Source organism: Salmo salar, chromosome 18, assembly GCF_965601325.2.
Source record: "Salmo salar chromosome 18, fSalSal1, whole genome shotgun sequence".
In the NCBI taxonomy this organism is placed as follows: Eukaryota; Metazoa; Chordata; class Actinopteri; order Salmoniformes; family Salmonidae; genus Salmo; species Salmo salar.
Window position 1 is genome coordinate 72,584,429 of NC_138308.1, and position 19,151 is coordinate 72,603,579.

Below are 19,151 nucleotides of genomic sequence, written 5' to 3' on the forward strand. Positions count from 1 at the left end.
TAATAGAGAAACACATCTTACAAGTTCTTCTACTCCGCCTGGCACAGGATGCTATTCTATTTTGCAAAGGGACACTGACGTGCCATTAGCCCAAACCCTAAAGGCTGGATAGACAGGCTCAGAGAACTTTGTGTGGAATGTATGAAGATGGGTCAATGTGCTACAGGAGACACTGTAAAAGGACAGAGTGCCAGCTGACCAGTACAGATACAGTCCCAGTTTGTTGGAGTGGACAGAGGGGACAGGTATGACAGTGCTCACCATATTGTGCCAGGCCATGTATTGGTCATCAGCATAACGCAGACTCCAAGACTTGTCATTGTGTCCAAGGAGGAGGTCGTAGTGCCTTCCTCTCCTGCTGATCTCTTTGTATGCTACTCCTATATAAGTTGAATACTTGTTCCCCTCCACTTCCACCTCCCAGTAACAGCGTCCAGTCAGGCCCTCTGTGCATAACACCTGTGCAGGGCGCTCAAACCTGTCTGGGTGATCAGGATATGGTTGCATTTCTCCTCGGGTGACTCTTCTCTCAGACAGAGAGAGCTCTCTGTGTGCCGTGTTTTGGTCCAGTGTCAGCTCACGGGCATCTAATAGGAATGACAGACGAGAAACAAAAAAATACAAATATTTCTATTCATATCCATTTAAATTATATATACTGATAAAATATAAACATGCCACAATTAACGTTTTTACTGAGTTACAGTTCATATAAGGAAATCAGTCAATTGAAATAAATTCATTAGGCCTTAATCTATGGATTTCACGTGTGGGCCTGAGAGGTCATAGGTCCACGCCAGGCCCAATGAATTAGAATGAGTTTTTCCCCCACGAAAGGGCTTTATTACAGACAGAAATGCTCCTCAGTTTCATCAGCTGGTCTCGGGTGATACCACAGATGTGGAAGTCCTGGACTGCTGTGTTTACACATTGGACGTACTGCCAAATTCTCTAAAACGACGTTGGAAGCGGCTTATGGTAGAGAACTTAGTATTAAACGCTCTGGTGGACATTCCTGCAGTCAGCATGCCAATTGCACGCTCCCTAAAAACGATGTCTGTGGCAAAACTGCACATTTTAGTGCCCTTTTATTGTCCCCAGCATAAGGTGTACCGATCATGTTTAATCAGCTTCTTGATATTGTACACCTGACAGGTGGATGTATTATCTTGGCAAAGGAGAAATGCTCACTAATGGTGAGGTAAACAAATTTGTGAGAAATAAGCTTTTTGTGCCTAAGGAACATTTCTGGGATTTTTTTATTTCAGCTCGTGAAACATGGGACCAACACTTTACATGTTGGGTTTATATTTGTTTTCAGAATTTAGGTTTATTAATCAGAACATTCTTGACTTACAGTTCTTCAGGCCAGCTTTTAACCAGCATTCTGCATCATGTTCAACACTAAAGAAGAAGCAGAAGATTAGATAGTGTTTGAGTGATATACACAATCTACAGCCCCTTCATAGCCATAGCGTGCCTGTGTGCAGAAAGGCCACACAATTGTCACACTGACAGCATAGATAAGTTATAATGGTTTCTACATTTGTAGTTACCAGATGGTCTGTTTCCTACCTGAGTTTCCCAAGATTATAGAGTGGGTCCTCTAGTAAAGTAGAGAGCAGTTTCACTCCTGGCTCTCCTGGGTTGTTGTAGCTCAGATCCAGTTCTTTCAGGCATGAGGGGTTTGACTTCAGAGCAGAGGCCAGAGAAGCACAGCCTTCCATCGTGACTCCACAGAATGGCAACCTGCAGTGCAAAGATTTCCATATTGCGGAACATCCACGTTAGCTCGATTGAAATGTAAAGGCAATGATCCCACGTTCGCGGAGACCGCATTTACGGTAAATGATGCATATGTCGGCGCAATCGGAAATTACCGTTACATTTTAACGAGGATCTTCCTCTATACTTCTGTGTTACAAACTGAATCCAGACCTTACTCTAGACATGGACTCACTAATATGGCAAGTTAATTTTCTCAAGAATCACATATACTCTTTGACCCCAATGTCCTACTTTATATATACTATTTTAATACTATTTTATTCGGTTATGAGAGAGCAATACTTAATCAGAGTAGTTGTCGTTCAAGGTTTTTTTGAGTAGGCTACTTTTGAGGGGAAACCTATTACATTGTGGATTCTTCAGTCCAACAGAGAGCAGCTTCACTCCTGAATCCTGCAGGTCATTGTCGCTCAGATCCAGCTCTCTCAGCTGTGAGGAGTTTGAGCTGAGAGCTGAAGCCAATGCTTCACAGCATTTCTCTGTGAGATTGCATCCATTCAACCTTAAGAAAATGTTGAAATACAGCATAGTCAAGAGCTGACCAGTATGAACACATAAGTGAATGCATTTATAGTGTATTGTTTTTGTTTGTAAAATAGGCAAAGTATTCAAGTTCTTACATAGCTTTTCTGGAGGCTTTGACCACTGGCAGCAGCCTCCGAAGACCTTCCTCTGATCTGGAGTATTTCTTCAGGTCAAACACATCCAGCTCCTCTTCTGAAGTCAACAACACAAAGACAAGGGCTGACCACTGTGCAGGTGATAGTTTGGCTTCTGAGAGACTTCCTGAGCTCAGGGAGCTTTGGATCTCCTCCACTGGGGAATGGTCATTCAGCTCAATCAGACAGTGGAACAGGTTAATGCATCTCTCTGGAGAAAGGTTTTCTCTGATTTTCTCCTTGATGTACTTGGCTGTCTCCTTGTTGGATTGTGGCCTGATATTGGTCTGCGTCAATAAACCTTGCAGGAGAATCTGATTGGACTCCTGTGAGAGACCAAGTAGGAAGCGAAGGAATAGATCCAGGTGTCCGTTCTTGCTTTGTAAGGCCTTATCCACTGCACTCTTGTGGAGGATGCTTGTTGGCATGTGGGTGAGCAGTGGTTTCTTTGAACTGGGAGGTTCTTCTACCATCAGATTGTCACTGTTGTCGCTGAAGATGAGAAAAACATACAAAGCAGCAAGAAACTCCTGAATGCTCAGATGCACAAAGCAGTACACCTTCTTTTGGTACAATCCAAACTCTTCTCTGAAGATGTGTGTGCACACTCCTGAGTATTCTAAGGCTTCTTTGACATCAATGCCACACTCTCTCAGGTCTTCCTCATAGAAAATCAGATTGCCTTTTTCCAGTTGTTGAAAAGCCAGCTTTCCAAGTGACAGGATGGTTTTCTCATTCCTTTGCTGATTCATCTCATGTTCTCCATGGTACTTCAGGTCCATCTGTTTAGTCAGGAACGTCAGGTAGTGTGTGTACATTTCAGTTTGAGTCTTTGGCATTTCTCGTTTCTTTGCTTCAGACAAAATGTTATCCAGAAGATGGGTATGTGGCACATAATGTGGAGGCTCCTAGATTTCTTCAGGTGCGTGATGATTTTGCCAGCCAGGTTCTCGTCACAGAATTTTTTCTTGAAGTACTCCTCCTTCTGTGGGTCATCAAACCCTCGTACTTCCGTCACCTGCTCAACACACGTAGGGGGGATGCGGTTGGCTGCTGCTGGTCGGGAGGTTATCCAGAGTTGAGCTGAGGGAAGCATATTCCCCATGATGAGGTTGGTCAGCAGCACATCCACTGAGGTTGACTCTGTGACATCACAGCAGTTCTTATTGTTCTGGAAGTCTAGAGGAAGTCGACACTCATCCAGACCGTCAAAGATAAACATGACTTTGTATTTGTCATAGTTGGAGATGCCTGATGTTTTGGTTTCCAACAAGAAGTATTGAAGAAGTTCCATCAAGCTGTACTTCTCCTCCATCAAATTCAGCTCACGAAATGGCAGTGGAATTATGAGTTGAATATCTTGATTTGCTTTTCCTTCAGCCCAGTCCAGAATGAACTTCTGCACAGAGATTGTTTTTCCAATGCCAGCAATTCCCTTTGTCAGCACAGTTCTGATCGGTTTGTCTTGTCCAGGTAAGAGTTTGAAGATGTCATTGCATTTGATTGGTATATCTTGTGTTGCTCGTCTCCTGGATGCTATCTCAATCTGTCTCACCTCATGTTCATTATTGACCTCTCCACTTCTACCCTCTGTGATGTACAGCTCTGTGTATATGTTACTGAGAAGAGTTGGGTTCCCCTGCTTAGCTATTCCCTCAAATACATATTTGCTTCTTTTCTTCAGATTGGCTTTTTGTTTCCTTTGGCACACTGCTAGCTCACCTAAAAAAAACTAATAACCCAGAAAATAACGTTATTAATCTGACATTAAATCTATGTGAGAATGGTTCTTTATCACTTTTTGTATGACTCCTTTACACAGATAGTATCAGATCATTTAATTAATATATTTTGGTCGTTCCACTAAGAGGGTAACATGAAGAATTAAAAAGTGAAGACAGTGAGGTCTTACTTTTTTCCAGTGAGCTAGCAAGTTCTTCTTGGTTCATCTTCCTCAGCATGTGCAGTGTGATCTTCAGAGCCCCCTCTCTGGCGCTGCTGTCCTGCTTCTCAGAATCTGTTCCCACCACTTCCTCATACTTCTCCAGACTCAGAAGCTTATTAAACCTATTCAACTCAGTCTTCATAAAAGTATTGACATTGTCTTCAAGCAACTGAAATACACAAAGTAAATTAACATTTACAGATGTGACCTTGATAAAAAATAAAGATTGTGTCACAAACTGAATAGCAGCATGAATAACAGCAATGACAGTATACCTTGAATATGGAGGACAGGTCCATGTCATTATTCTGGGCAGACTGTTCACTGTCATTCTCTGATTCTGATATATTCTTCTGATCTCTGTGAAAAAAACACAAGATAACATCAACTTGCCTTCACTATGAAAAGGTAGTGATAGTTCAAAAAAGGTGCAAAAAGTTCTTACTCTTGGTCAGAAGAGATGGCTTCTTTTCTGAACATAATTGTCCTGTCTATCGATTGGTCACTTTTGAAAGACAAAATGCTTGGTGCAGGTAACTCTGGTCTCTTCTGCTGGACTCTGTCAAAAGGGCACAGTGAGTGATTAAGCCTACATTAAAAGTAAACTTTTTTTTTTAGGTTGATTAAACCATCAGATTCAGTTTCCTTTTGTAACACTAACTAGGTTCCATCCAATTGGCGACAGATTTTCATGCAAATATTCTAAAGAATAGAAAAAATATATATATCCCACCAGGTGGGAAGGTGTTTCCATCAAACTGACTTTGTTGTGAGTGATGATAAAAGCACTTACGCGCTTAAGTCTTCATGTACAGAACGAAATAAAGTACGTTTAGTCCCAGCTAGCACATTTGGTTCTTTGGAAGTTGTGGGAATTTACATTTTTGGTTTCCCTTTGGTTCTGGGAACGAAGCCATAAGTTTCCTGACTGGTACAGCAAAAACTTTTAGAAACGTTCTGAGAAAGGAGGTGAAAATATTGCACGTTCTAAGAACGTAAATGTTTACGTTGCAGGGAGGTTCTGAGAATGTTTCACTATGGTTCCTTGAAAGTTTTCCTGGGAGGTTTTATTAACGTTCTGCGAAAGGAAATAAGTTATTTGGAGATTTTTGAATAACTTCCACTAAATGTTTCAATAAGACTTTTAACCCAATGAGTCACGCTGGCGTGATTTAGAGTTCTATCCCCTTTTAAACATCATGTGTTTGAGCTACAGACTTCTGGGTTGTACCATTGGAATCATCTATACATCTTTCTTCAACCATTAGTCTGTGTGATTGAAGTTAACAGCCCCCGTTAATGTTACACATTTTGCCAAGTGTCAAAGACATGTTTTATATACTGAACAAAAAAATAAATGCAATATGTAAAGTGATCCCCAAACTTTTCTGTACACACAAAAAGCTTATTTCTCTCAGATTTTGTGACAAATTTGTTTACATCCCTGTTAATTAATTTGTTTTATTTTGCTGAGATAATCCTGACAGGTGTGGCATATCAAGAAGCTGATTAAACAGCATGATCATTACACAGGTGCACCTTGTGCGAGAGACAATAAAAGACACTCTAAAATGTGCAGTTTTGTCACAACACAATGCCACAGATGTCTCAAAATTTGAGGGAGTGTGCAATTGGCATGCTGACTGCAGGAATATCAAGGAATTGAATGTTAATTTCTCTACCAATTACTGTGTAAGTCAGTGGAAGGGGGTGAGAACCATGAGCCTCCTAAGTTTTGTACTGAAGTCAATGTACCCAGAGGAGGATGGAAGCTAGCTGTCCTCCAGCTACACCATGGTGCTGCCCTACAGAGTGCTGTTGAGGCTACAGTAGACCTTTGCAAAATAGTGTGTTTTAATCAATTACTTTAACGTGATTATATTTAGTATAGTTTACATTTAAAATTGTTATGAAATTCACTGAGGAGGATGGTCCTCCCCTTCCTCTGAGGAGCCTCCACTGGTTACAGTTCACATAAGGAAATCAGACAATTTAAATAAATTCATTAGGCCCTAATCTATGGATTTCACATGACTGGGAATACAGATATGCATATGTTGGTCACATATACCTTAAAAAAAGGTATGGATCAGAAAACCAGTCAGTATCTGGTGTGACCAGCATTTGCCTCATACAACGCAACACATCTCCTTCACATAGAGTTGATCAGGCTGTTGACGGTTGCCTGTGGAATGTTGTCCCACTCGTCTTCAATGGCTGTGCAAAGTTGCTGGAATTTGGCAGGAACTGGAACATGCTGTCGGCATCTCGATCCAGAACATGCAAAACATGCTCAATGGGTGACATGTCTGGAGAGTATGCAGGCCATGGAAGAACAGAGGTTTTGAGCTTCCAAAAAGTGTGTACAGATCCTTGCGACATTGGGCCGTACATTACCATGCTGAAACATGAAGTGATAGCGGCGGATGAATGGCCAAAAATGGGCCTCAGGATCTCGTCACGGTATCTCTGTGTTGTTATATGTGTCGAACTGCTTTGCTTCATCTTGGCCAGGTTGCATTTGTAAATGAGAACTTGTTCTCAACTTGCCTACCTGGTTAAATAAAGGTGAAATAAAAATGTAAAAATAAATACATCTCTGTGCATTCAAATTGCCATCGATAATTGTGTTCATTGTCCGTTGCATTGCAATTGCGTTCATTGTCTGTAGCTTATGCCTGCCCATACCATAAGCCCACCGCCACCATGGGGCACTCTATTGACATCATCAAACCACTCACCCACATAACGCCATACACGCTGTCTGCCCGGTACAGATGAAACCGGGATTTATCCGTGAAGAGCACACTTCTCCAGCAAGCCACTGAAGGTGAACATTGACCACTGAAGTTGGTTACGACGCCAAACTGCAGTCAGGTCAAGACCCTGATGAGGACGACGAGCAGAAATTCTTAAATCGTGCAAACCCAGTTTCATCAGCTGTCTGGTCTCAGACAATCCCACAAGTGAAGAAGCTGGATGTAGAAGTCCTGGGCTTGCGTGGTTACACGCGGTCTGTGTTTGTGAGGCCGGTTGGACGTACTACAAAGGGAAGCACAGCCGCGAGCTGCCCAGTGACACGAGCCTACCAGACAAGCTAAATTACTTCTATGCTTGCTTTGAGGCAAGTAACACTGAAACATGCATGAGAGCATCAGCTGTTCCGGACGACTGTGAGTAAGACCTTTAAAAGGTCAACATTCACAAGGCCGCAGGGGCAGACAGATTACCAGGACGCAAACTCCGAGCATGCACTGACCAACTGGCAAGTGTCTTTACTGACATTTTCAACCTGTCCCTGACTGAGTCTGTAATACCAACATGTTTCAAGCAGACCACCATAGTCCCTGTGCTAAAGAACACTAAGGTAACCTGCCTAAATGATTACCGACCCGAAGCACTCATGTCTGCAGCGATGAAGTGCTTTGAAAGGCTAGTCATCGCTCACATCAACACCATTATTCCAGAAACCTTAGATCCACTCCAATTTGCATACCGCCCAAACAGATGATGCAATCTCTATTGCACTCCACACTTCCCTTTCCCACCTGGACAAAGGGAACACCTATGTGAGAATGCTATTCATTGACTACAGCTCAGCGTTCAACACCATAGTGCCCTCAAAACTCATCACTAACATTTACATTTTAGTCATTTAGCAGACGCTCTTATCCAGAGCGACTTACAGTAGTGAATACATACATACATTTCATTCATTTTTTTTTGTACTGGCCCCCGTGGGAATCGAACCCACAACCCTGGCGTTGCACACACCATGCAGGCGTTGCAAACACCATGCTCTACCAACTGAGCCACAGGGAAGACGGTAGTTAAATCAATGGTTACACTGAATAAAAATATTAACCCAACGTGCAACAATTTCAACAATTTTACAGTCAGTTGCCGTCAGTGCCGTTTAAGGGGGGGGGGGGTTTCTTTATGAGCATGGCATTCATATTTCATTCACCTAGTTCAATATAACAGCAATAGGTTTAGGCCACTACATGATTGTCATATTTTCCCTATACACAACAAACCTAGCCTATGAATGACAGTTTACAGCGTAGGTGCACACAGGTCGAGAGACAAATGTGCCTGCATCTAGTTGATATAGGGTGTAATCATTAGTACAACAGTTGCAAACGAGAGTTTCTATTGGAGAAATTCAGGTATGTTTATCCCCGTTTTGTTCCATTTGCTTCCGTTTAATAAACCTTTTTCAACAGAATCAGTGGAATGAATCTGATCAAGTGTAAACACTTTCATAGCAGCCAAGTTGTTATTCCTTCTTGCATCTATGCACTTTCCTCCTCTCACCTTGTCCCTTCACTTGTGGACTTCAACGCACAACATATCAGCTGTATGTGACCGGGCGAAAAAACCTTTCCAAGCCAAACCGCTAAACAGTCATCGCCAGCAAGCTAACATAACATCCCTTTGTCTGAGCAGGATGATTCAGTAGGCTAAACTAGCTTGCTGAATTTTCTAACAAAGTAAGTGAAAGTGAAAAAAAAATGACACTTTCTCTCTTGCTTCTCCTTCATTTTGGAATAAATTAACCTGTTTAGGATAGGGGGCAGTATTTTCACGGCCGGATAAAAAAGTACCCGATTTAATCTGGTTATTACTCCTGCCCAGAAACTAGAATATGCATATCATTATTTTATTTGGATAGAAAACACCCTAAAGTTTCTAAAACTGTTTGAATGGTGTCTGTGAATATAACAGAACTCATATGGCAGGCCAAAACCTGAGAAGATTCCATACAGGATGTGCCCTCTCTGACCATTTCTTGACCTTTAGCCTCTTTATGGAAAACAGAGGATCTCTGCTGTAACGTGACATTTTCTAAGGCTCCCATAGGCTCTCAGAAGGCGCCAGAACGGGGAATGATGACTCTGCAGTCCCTGGGCGGAAAACAGTAGCGCATTTGGATAGTGGTCGATCTGAGAACAATGACACGGGTGCGCGCGAAGACACCATTTTCTTCTTTCAGTCTTTGAACGAAAACAACGTCTCCCGGTCGGAATATTATCGCTATTTTATGAGAAAAATCGCATAAAAATTGATTTTAAACAGCGTTTGACATGCTTCGAAGTACGGTAATGGAATATTTTGACATTTTTTGTCACGATATGCGCCGGCGCACCACCCTTCGGTTAGTGTCTTGAACGCAAGAACAGAACGCAGCTATTTGGATATAACTATGGATTATTTGGAACCAAAACAACATTGGGTGTTGACGTAGAAGTCCTGGGAGTGCATTCTGACGAAGAACAGCAAAGGTAATCAAATTTTTCTTATAGTAAATCTGAGTTTGGTGAGTGCCAAACTTGGTGGGTGTCAAAATAGCTAGCCATGATGGCCGGGCTATCTACTGAGAATATTGCAAAATGTGCTTTCACCGAAAACCTATTTGAAAATTGGACACCGCGATTGCATAAAGGAGTTCTGTATCTATAATTCTTAAAATAATTTTTATGTTTTTTGTGAACGTTTATCGTGAGTAATTTAGTAAATTCACCGGAAGTTTGCGGTGGGTATGCTAGTTCTGAACGTCACATGCTAATGTAAAAAGCTGTTTTTTGATATAAATATGAACTTGATTGAACAAAACATGCATGTATTGTATAACATAATGTCCTTGGAGTGTCATCTGATGAAGATCATCAAAGGTTAGTGCTGCATTTAGCTGTGGTTTTGGTTTTTGTGACATTATATGCTAGCTTGAAAAATGGGTGTGTGATTATTTCTGGCTGGGTACTCTCCTGACATAATCTAATGTTTTGCTTTCGTTGTAAAGCCTTTTTGAAATCGGACAATGTGGTTAGATAAAGGAGAGTCTTGTCTTTTTAAATGGTGTAAAATAGTCATATGTTTGAAAAATGGAAGCTTTTGGATTTTTGAAGAGTTTGTAATTCGCGCCACGCTCTATCATTAGATATTGGCGAGGCATTCCGCTAGCGGAACATCTTGATGTAAGAGGTTAATCTACCCAAAACCATTTCAAGCGTAAGTTCCAAATATATCTAACTGTCGCCCCATCGTGAGTATTTATATTTTTCGTGATGTCAGAATGCACTCACTGTTCCAAAATGTTACGCAACAGGACAGTTTATGCCTTTTTGGTACACCAGAAGTAAATCCACTTCCAATGGAACTCTGCGTTTGCCTTGCAGCAACATTTCGACAACATCCGGTGAAATTGCAGAGCGCGAAATTCAAATTAAATTAGAAATATTTTTCTTTCATAAAATCACAAGTGCAATACACCAAAATAAAGCATAACTTCTTGTTAATCCAGTCACCGTGTCAGATTTCAAGGCTTTACGGCGAAAGCAAACCATGCGATTATCTGAGGACAGTACCCCACCATACAAACACATGAAAATCATATTTCAACCAAGTAGGTGCGACACGAAAGTCAGAAATAACGATATAATTCAGGCCTTACCTTTGAAGATCTTCTTCTGTTGGCACTCCAATATGTCCCAGAAACATCACAAATGGTCCTTTTGTTCGATAAACTCCTTTTTATATCCCCAAAATGTCCATTTATTTGGCGCGTTTGCTTCAGAAAAACACCGGTTCCAACTCGCCCAACATGACTACAAATTATCTAATAAGTTACCTGTAAACTTTGTCCAAACATTTCCAACTTTCCTAATTCATCCTTAGGTATCCTAAAACGTAAATAATCAAATAAAATTTAAGATGGAATATACTGTGTTCAATAGCGGATGAAATCAATGTGGAGCGAGCTACAGGTCACGCGCCCCAAACAAAAGAGTCCACTTGGCTTGACACTCATTCTGAATAGCCGTACTTCTTCATTTCTCAAAGGAAAAACATCAACCAATTTCTAAAGACTGTTGACATCTAGTGGAAGCCATAGGAACTGCAACCAGGTGCCTCATAAATCCAGTTTCCCATAGAAAACTAATAGAAAACACAGTGAACTCAATTTTTTTCCCTGGATGGTTTGTCCTCGGGGTTTCACCTGCCAAATAAGTTCTGTTATACTCACAGACATTATGTTAACCGTTTTAGAAACTTTAGAGTGTTTTCTATCCAAATCTACCAATTATATGCATATCCTTGCTTCTGGGCCTGAGTAGCAGGCAGTTTACTTTGGGCACACTTTTCATCCGGACGTGAAAATACCGCCCACTATCCCAAAGAGGTTTTAACAGCCCCCAGCCCATAAGAATGCTGAAGAATTAATCAAATGGCCACCTGACTGTTTACATTGATAGTACACTGCTGCTACTCGCTGTTTATTATCTATGTATAGTTACTTCACCACTACCTACATGTACAAATTACCTCGACTACCTCGACCCCCGCACATTCAGGGTACCCCTTGTATATAGCCTCGATATTATTTTGTGTTACTTTTTTATAATTTTTTACTTTAGTGTCTTTGGTAAATATTTTTTAAACTCTTCTTGAACTGCACTGTTGGTTAAGGGCTTGTTAGTAAGCATTTAACGGTAAGTTCTACACTTGTTGTATTCGGCGCATATGACAAATAAAGTTTCATTTGATTTTGCATAGATAGAAAAGTATTTTACACAAGTGTTCTTTACAAAGGTTGTACTGATAATGATGAGCTAATGCTAAGCTATTTTGTAATGACGTTATAGAATGCATTCTGGGTGTCACGTAAACTCTCATGAAATGAATCCTATTATCGATGTTTAAAGATTCTCTATTTGAAACGTTTTTAGTGAAAACAATTCCTAAATATTTAACTTCCTTTTTAACATGAATTGCCATGAGATCACATTTGTTATGGTTGAGAGTCAACCCAGAGGCCATAGACATTTGGTTAAAAATAAGCCCTAGACTGTTTGCCCATATTGTGCAGCCCTACGTGGCAGTGTGGAAATGATCCCAAATGAGTGCAGGAAATGCAGAAGATTATGAAAATGCTGAACATTTTTATTGAACAGAAATTAACAGTATAAAACATTCAGAATAGGGAATGACCCATTGAAATCACTTAAAATGTATGTGTTGTCACACTATTCATGAAGCAAATTTTGAACTTTTATTATTCAAAAACATAAAACACTGTCAAATACAGTCATACCATTAAATGTTTTTATAATACTGTGATATTTTTGGGCCATATTGCGCAGCCCTACCCCCACCCCACCCAGATGATCCCGCAGGTCAAGAAGCCGGATGTGTAGGTCCTGGGATGTCTGAAGCTTATGCCTGCCCATACCATAACCCCACCGCCAGCATGGGGCACTCTGTTCACAACGTTGACATCAGCAAACCACTCAGCCACACAACGCCATACAAAGTGTCTGTCATCTGCCCAGTACAGTTGAAACTGGGATTCATCCATGAAGAGCACACTTCTCCAGCGTGCTTGTGGCCATCGAAGGTGAGAATTTGCTCACTGAAGCCAAACTACAGCCAGGTCAAGACCTTGGTGATGAAGACGAGCACGCAGATGAACTTCCCTGAGAAGATTTCTGACAATTTGAGCAGAAATTCTTTGGTTATGCAAACCCACAGTTTCATCAGCTTTCCTGGTGGCTGATCTCAGATGATGCCGCAGGTGAAGAAGCCGGATGTAGAGGTCCTGGGTTGGTGTGGTCTGCGGTTGTGAGGCCGGTTGTACATACTGCCCAATTCTCTAAAATTACATTATGGTTGAGAAATGAAAATGAAATTCTCTGGCAACAGCTCTGGTGGACATTCCTGCAGTCAGGATGCCAATTGCACGCTCCCTCAAAACTTGAGACATCTGTGGCATAACTGCACATTTAAGAGTGGACTTATTGTCCCCAGCACAAGGTGCACCTGTGTAATGATCATGCTGTTAAATCAGCTTCTTGATATGCCACACCTGTCAGGTGGATGGATTATCTTGGCAAAAGAGAAATGCTCACTAACAGGGATGCAAACAAATTTGAGAGAAATAAGCTTTTTGTGCGGGTGAAACATTGCGGCTCACCAGGATCAGAATTGCCCACCTCTGCACTAGTCTAGTGGGATAAACCCAAATCCTGCCCAAGATGTGTGTTAGCCTACCTTCTGGCCAGTGGGAGGTCTTCCAGAGCAGGCTGATGTGCTCTGTGGTGGGCTGCTCTGAGGCACAGGGGAATACAGACAAGACACTAGTAGTTTCTTCAGGCTCTCCAGGACCTCCTCAGAGAGCCTGTATTCCCCAGGGGCCCCACCGGTGGAAGGGCAACGTTAATATACAGAGGCGCTATTGAGAATGAAACAGACACTTTATAATACCCGGTATGTAAGGTTACCATACAGTGAGGGAAAAAAGTATTTGATCCCCTGCTGATTTTGTACGTTTGCCCACTGACAAAGAAATGATCTGTCTATAATTTTAATGGTAGGTTTATTTGAACAGTGAGAGATAGAATAACAACAAAAAAATCCAGAAAAACGCATGTCAAAAATGTTATAAATTGTGTTTCTGTGGATGTAATGTCTAAGTTTCTATTCATTGAATATATACAGGCAGGTCCAAAGTTACTGGCACCCTTGATAAAGACAAGCAAAATCTACTATAAATTAAATATAAATACAGTTGAAGTCGCAAGTTTACATACACCTTAGCCAAATACATTTAAACTCAGTTTTTCACAATTCCTGACATTTAATCCTAGAAGAAATTCCCTGTCTTAGGTCAGTTCGGATCACCACTATTTAAAAAATTTGAAATGTCAGAATAATAGTAGAGTGAGATTTATTTCAGCTTTTATTTCTTTCATCACATTCGCAGTGGGTCAGAAATTGACATATACTAATTGAGTGTTCGGTAGCACTGCCTTTAAATTGTTTAACTTGGATCAAACGTTTCGGGTAGCCTTCCACAAGCTTCCCACAATAAGTTGGATGAATTTTGGCCCATTCCTTCTGACAGAGCTGGTATAACTGTGTCAGGTTTGTAGGCCTCCTTGCTTGCACACACTTTTTCTATAGGATTGAGATCAGGGCTTTGTGATGGCCACTCCAATACTATGACTTTGTTGTCCTTAAGCCATTTTGCCACAACTTTGGAAGTATGCTTGGGGTCATTGTCAATTTGGAAGACCCATTTGCGACCAAGCTTTAACTTCCTGACTGATGTCGTGAGATGTTGCTTCAATATATCCACATAATTTTCCTGCCTCATGATGCCATCTATTTTGTGAAGTGCACCAGTCCCTCCTGCAACAAAGCACCCCCACAACATGATGCTGCCACCCCCGTGCTTCACAGTTGGGATGGTGTTATTCAGCTTGCAAGCCTTCCCCTTTTTCCTCCAAACATAACGATGGTCATTATGGCCAAACAGTTTTATTTTAGTTTCATCAGACCAGAGGACATTTCTCCAGAAAGTACGATCTTTGTCCCCATGTGCAGTTGCAAACCGTAGTCTGGCTTTTTTATGGCGGTTTTGGAGCAGTGGCTTCTTCCTTGCTGAGCGGCCTTTCAGGTTATGTCGATATAGGACTCGTTTTTACTGTGGATATAGATACTTTTGTACCTGTTTCCCCCAGCATCTTCACAAGGTCCTTTGCTGTTGTTCTGGGATTGATTTGCACTTTTCGCACCAAAGTACGTTCATCTCTAGGAGACAGAACGAGTCTCCTTCCTGAGCGGTATGACGGCTGCGCGGTCCCATGGTGATTATAATTGCGACCTATTGTTTGTACAGATGAACGTGGTACCTTCAGGCATTTGGAAATTGCTCCCAAGGATGAACCAGACTTGTGGAGGTCTACAATTTTTTTCTGAGGTCTTGGCTGATTTATTTAGATTTTCCCATAATGTCAAGCAAAGAGACACTGAGTTTGAAGGTAGGCCTTGAAATACATCCACAGGTACACCTCCAATTGACTCAAATTATGTCAATTAGCCTATCAGAAGCTTCGAAAGCCTTGACATCATTTTCTGGAATTTTCCAAGCTGTTTAAAGGCACAGTCAACTTAGTGTATGTGAACTTCTGACCTATTGGAATTGCGAAACAGTGAATTATAAGTGAAATAATCTGTAAACAATTGTTGAAAAAAATGACTTGTGTCATGCACAAAGTAGATGTCCTAACCGACTTGCCAAAACTATAGTTTGTTAACAAAAAATTTGTGGAGTGGTTGAAAAACAAGTTTTAATGACTCCAACCTAAGTGTACGTAAACTTCCGACTTCAACTGTAGCTACACTGCCTTCAGAAAGTATTCACGCCCTTTGACTTATTCTACATTTTGTTGTGTTACAGCCTGAATAAATTTTTTGGCCGTTCAGGAGTAAAAATTTGCATGGACTCACTCTGTGTGCAATAATAGTGTTTAACATGATTGTTCAATGACGACCTCATCTCTGTATCCACACATAATTGTAAGGTCCCTCAGTCGAGCAGTGAATTTCAAACAGATTCACTGACAAAGACCAGGGAGGTTTTCTAATGCCTCGCAAAAGGGCATCCTATTGGTAGATGGGTATTAATAAAAAAAGCAGACATTGAATATCCCTTTGATCATGGTGAAGTTACTAATTACACTTTGGATGGTGTATCAATATACCCAGTCACTACAAAGATACAGGCGTCCTTCCTAACTCAGTTGCCGGAGATGAAGGAAACCGCTCAGGGATTTCACGAGGCCAATGGTGACTTTAAAACAGTTAGAGTTTAATGACTGTGATAGGAGAAAACTAAAAACGGAACAACATTGTAGTTACTCCACAATTCTAACCTAATTGACAGTTAAAGGAAAGCTTGTACAGAACAAAATATATTCTAAAACATGCATCAAGGCACTAAAGTAACACTGCAAAAAATGTGGCAAAGCAATTAACTTTTTATCCTGAATACAAAGTGTGTATATTTGATTTGCCCCAAACATATTACGGAGTACCACTCGCCATATTTTCAAGCATAGTGGTGGTTGCATCATGTTATGGGTATGCTTGTAATCATTAAGGACTGGGGAGTTTTTCAGGATAAAAAAGAAACGGAATGGAGCTAAGCAAAGGCAAAATCATACAGGAAAACACAAGGCCAAATCTACACTAGTGTTGCTTACAAAGAACACAGTGAATGTTCCTGAGTGGCCGAGTTACAGTCTTGACTGAAAACGACTTGGAAATCTACGGCAAGACCTAAAAATGGTTGTCTAGCAATGATCAACAACCAATTTGACAGAGCTTTAAGCATTTTTAAAGAATAATGGGCAAATGTTGCACAATCCAGGTGTGGAAAGTTCTTAGAAACTTACCCAGAAAGACTCATATTTTGAATTCAGGCTTTAACACAACAAAATGTAGAGTAAGTCAATGGGTATGAATACTTTCTCAAGGCACTGTATGTATACTGAACAAAAATAGATGCAACAATTTAAAAGATTTTGCTAAGTTCATATAAGGAAATCAGTAAATTGAAATCCATTAATTAGGCCCTTATCTACAGATTTCAAGACTGGGAATTCAGACATGCATCCGTTGGTAACAGAAACCCTAAATAAAAGTATGGGCGTAGATCAGAAAACCAGTCAGTATCTGGCGTAACCTCCATTTGTCTCATGCAGTGCAACACATCTCCTTCGCATAGAGTTCATCAGGCTGTTGATTGTGGCCTGTGGAATGTTGTCCCACTCTTCTTCAATGGCTGCGTGAAGTTGCTGGATATTGGCGGGAACTGGAGCATGCCGTTGTACACGTCTATCAAAATGGGTGACGCTCAATGGGTGACATGTCTGGTGAGTATGCAGGCCATGGAAGAACTGGGACATTTTCTGCTTCCAGGAATTGTGTACAGATCCTTGCGCCGTGCATTATCATGCTGAAACATGAGGTTATGTTGGCAGATGAATGGCACGACAATGGGCCTTAGGATCTTGTCACGGTGTCTCTGTACATTCAAATTTCCATCGATAAAATGCAATTGTGTTTGTTGTGGGGCACTCTGTTCACAACGTTGACATCAGCAAACCGCCCACACGACGCCATACACGTGGTCTGCGGTTGTCAGGCTGGTTGAGCGTATTGCCAAATTCTCTAAAACAACGTAGGGTAGAGAAATGAACATTCAATTATCTGTCAAAAGCTCTGGTGGACATTCCTGCAATCTGCATGCCAATTGCACGCTCCCTCAAAATTTGAGATAGCTGTGGTATTGTGTTGTGTGACAAAACGGCGCATTTTAGAGTGCCCTTTTATTGTCCCCAGCACAAGGTGCACCAGCACAAGGTGCACTGTCTGGCCACCGGCAGACACTGGGCCTTGGCCTCCAGGTCAGGCTGGCCGTGGAGTGAGCCGGCGTAGTTGAGAACGAGAGTCGCGAGGGCGATGTGAATGTTCTTGTTGCAAACAGAGCAGAGGTCGGAGGCGTGGGACAGGACAGCCTCCCGTTGGGCGAATAGGAGGGCCCGGCCTCCCTGCCAATGTGTTGTCCAATCTCATAAAAACATTTTAGAAAAAGGGTCATTATCATCGCAAGGTGAGGTACTGAAAACAGGGGTGCCAATAAATTTGAATGATTTCTTGTTAAAACAACATTTCTTTCTCTGAGCAATTGTGTATAAAATACACATTTCCCATGTTTTGTTGCCTACAATATAGCTCAGTATTTGTATTATTTATTTTATAATCTTTTTTGCTCATTTTATCAAGGGTGGCAATAATTTCTGACCTGACTGTTGATATACCAGTACATACAGTGAGCTCCAAATGTATTGGGACAGTGACACATTTCTGGTTGTTTTGGCTCTGTAATCCAGCACTTTGGATTTGAAATGATACAATGAGGTCAAAGTGCAGACTGTCAGCTTTAATTTGAGGTTATTTTCATCCACATCGGTGAACCGTTTAGAAATTGCAGCACTTTTTGTACATAGTACCTCATTTTAGTGGACCAAAAGTAATGGGACAAATTTACTTGTGTATTAAACTAGTCAAAAGTTTAGTATTTGGTCCCATATGCATAGCACGCAATGACTACATCAAGCTTGTGACTACACATTTGTTTGTTTTAGTTGTGTTTAAGATTATTTTGTGCCAGAAATGAATGGTAAATCATTATTTTGTGCCAGAAATTAATGGCAAATAATGTATTGTGCCATTTAGGAGTTACTTTTATTGTATATAAGAATGTTTCAAAACACTTCTACATTAATGTGAATGGTACCATGATTACAGATAATCCTGAATGAATCGTGATTAGTGAGGAAGTTACAGAAGGACAAATATCATACCCTCCCAAAAAATGCTAACTTCCCGTTATTGTAATGGTTAGCGTGTCTTGGGGGTACGATATTTGTGTGTCTAACAAAGATATTCAGTGATATCTGGCCCCAGAACTGCCACAATATTTGTAAAGGTCACTGTGGTTAATGGGTGATTTCTTTCACCTGTAAACATCCAGGATTCCAGATGGTCTTGTCAGCTGATCCAGACAGCATGAGGCCTTGTTCAGGTAATATGACCACTGCTGCTGTGTGTCCCTACAATACAAAGAGCACAACTTGCCATGGTCACTCACCTGGGTTGTGTTCAATTGGGAGAAAAAGTATTGAAACTTATCCAATTAGAACAGATTTTAATTTTATGTTCCAAAAGGTTTTGCTACAGTGAGCCCTACTGAACATGACCCAGATCAAAGTTAGACAAGTCTCAGACACTTTACCTGTAAGGTCATCATGAGCCAGTGTTCCAAACGTCGGAGGACAGAGTACACACTGTGGATATACATAACATGGACAGTTTCAAAGCATTAGAAATGTCCCTCATTTCACTATTTC

The 19,151-nt window shown here is 41.1% G+C and overlaps 1 protein-coding gene across 1 annotated transcript; it reads right to left on the reverse strand.

Annotated features, from left to right (window-relative positions):
* Positions 1–51: 51 nt before the first annotated feature.
* Positions 52–19,048, reverse strand: LOC106577705 (NLR family CARD domain-containing protein 3-like). Its single transcript, XM_082964555.1, is given in 11 exon segments — positions 52–587; positions 1,358–1,404; positions 1,576–1,749; positions 2,129–2,290; positions 2,409–3,315; positions 3,318–4,169; positions 4,360–4,561; positions 4,668–4,752; positions 13,444–13,500; positions 17,608–17,789; positions 19,037–19,048. Coding segments are annotated over 11 exon segments (3,216 nt in total).
* Between the last annotated feature and the right edge of the window lie 103 nt (positions 19,049–19,151).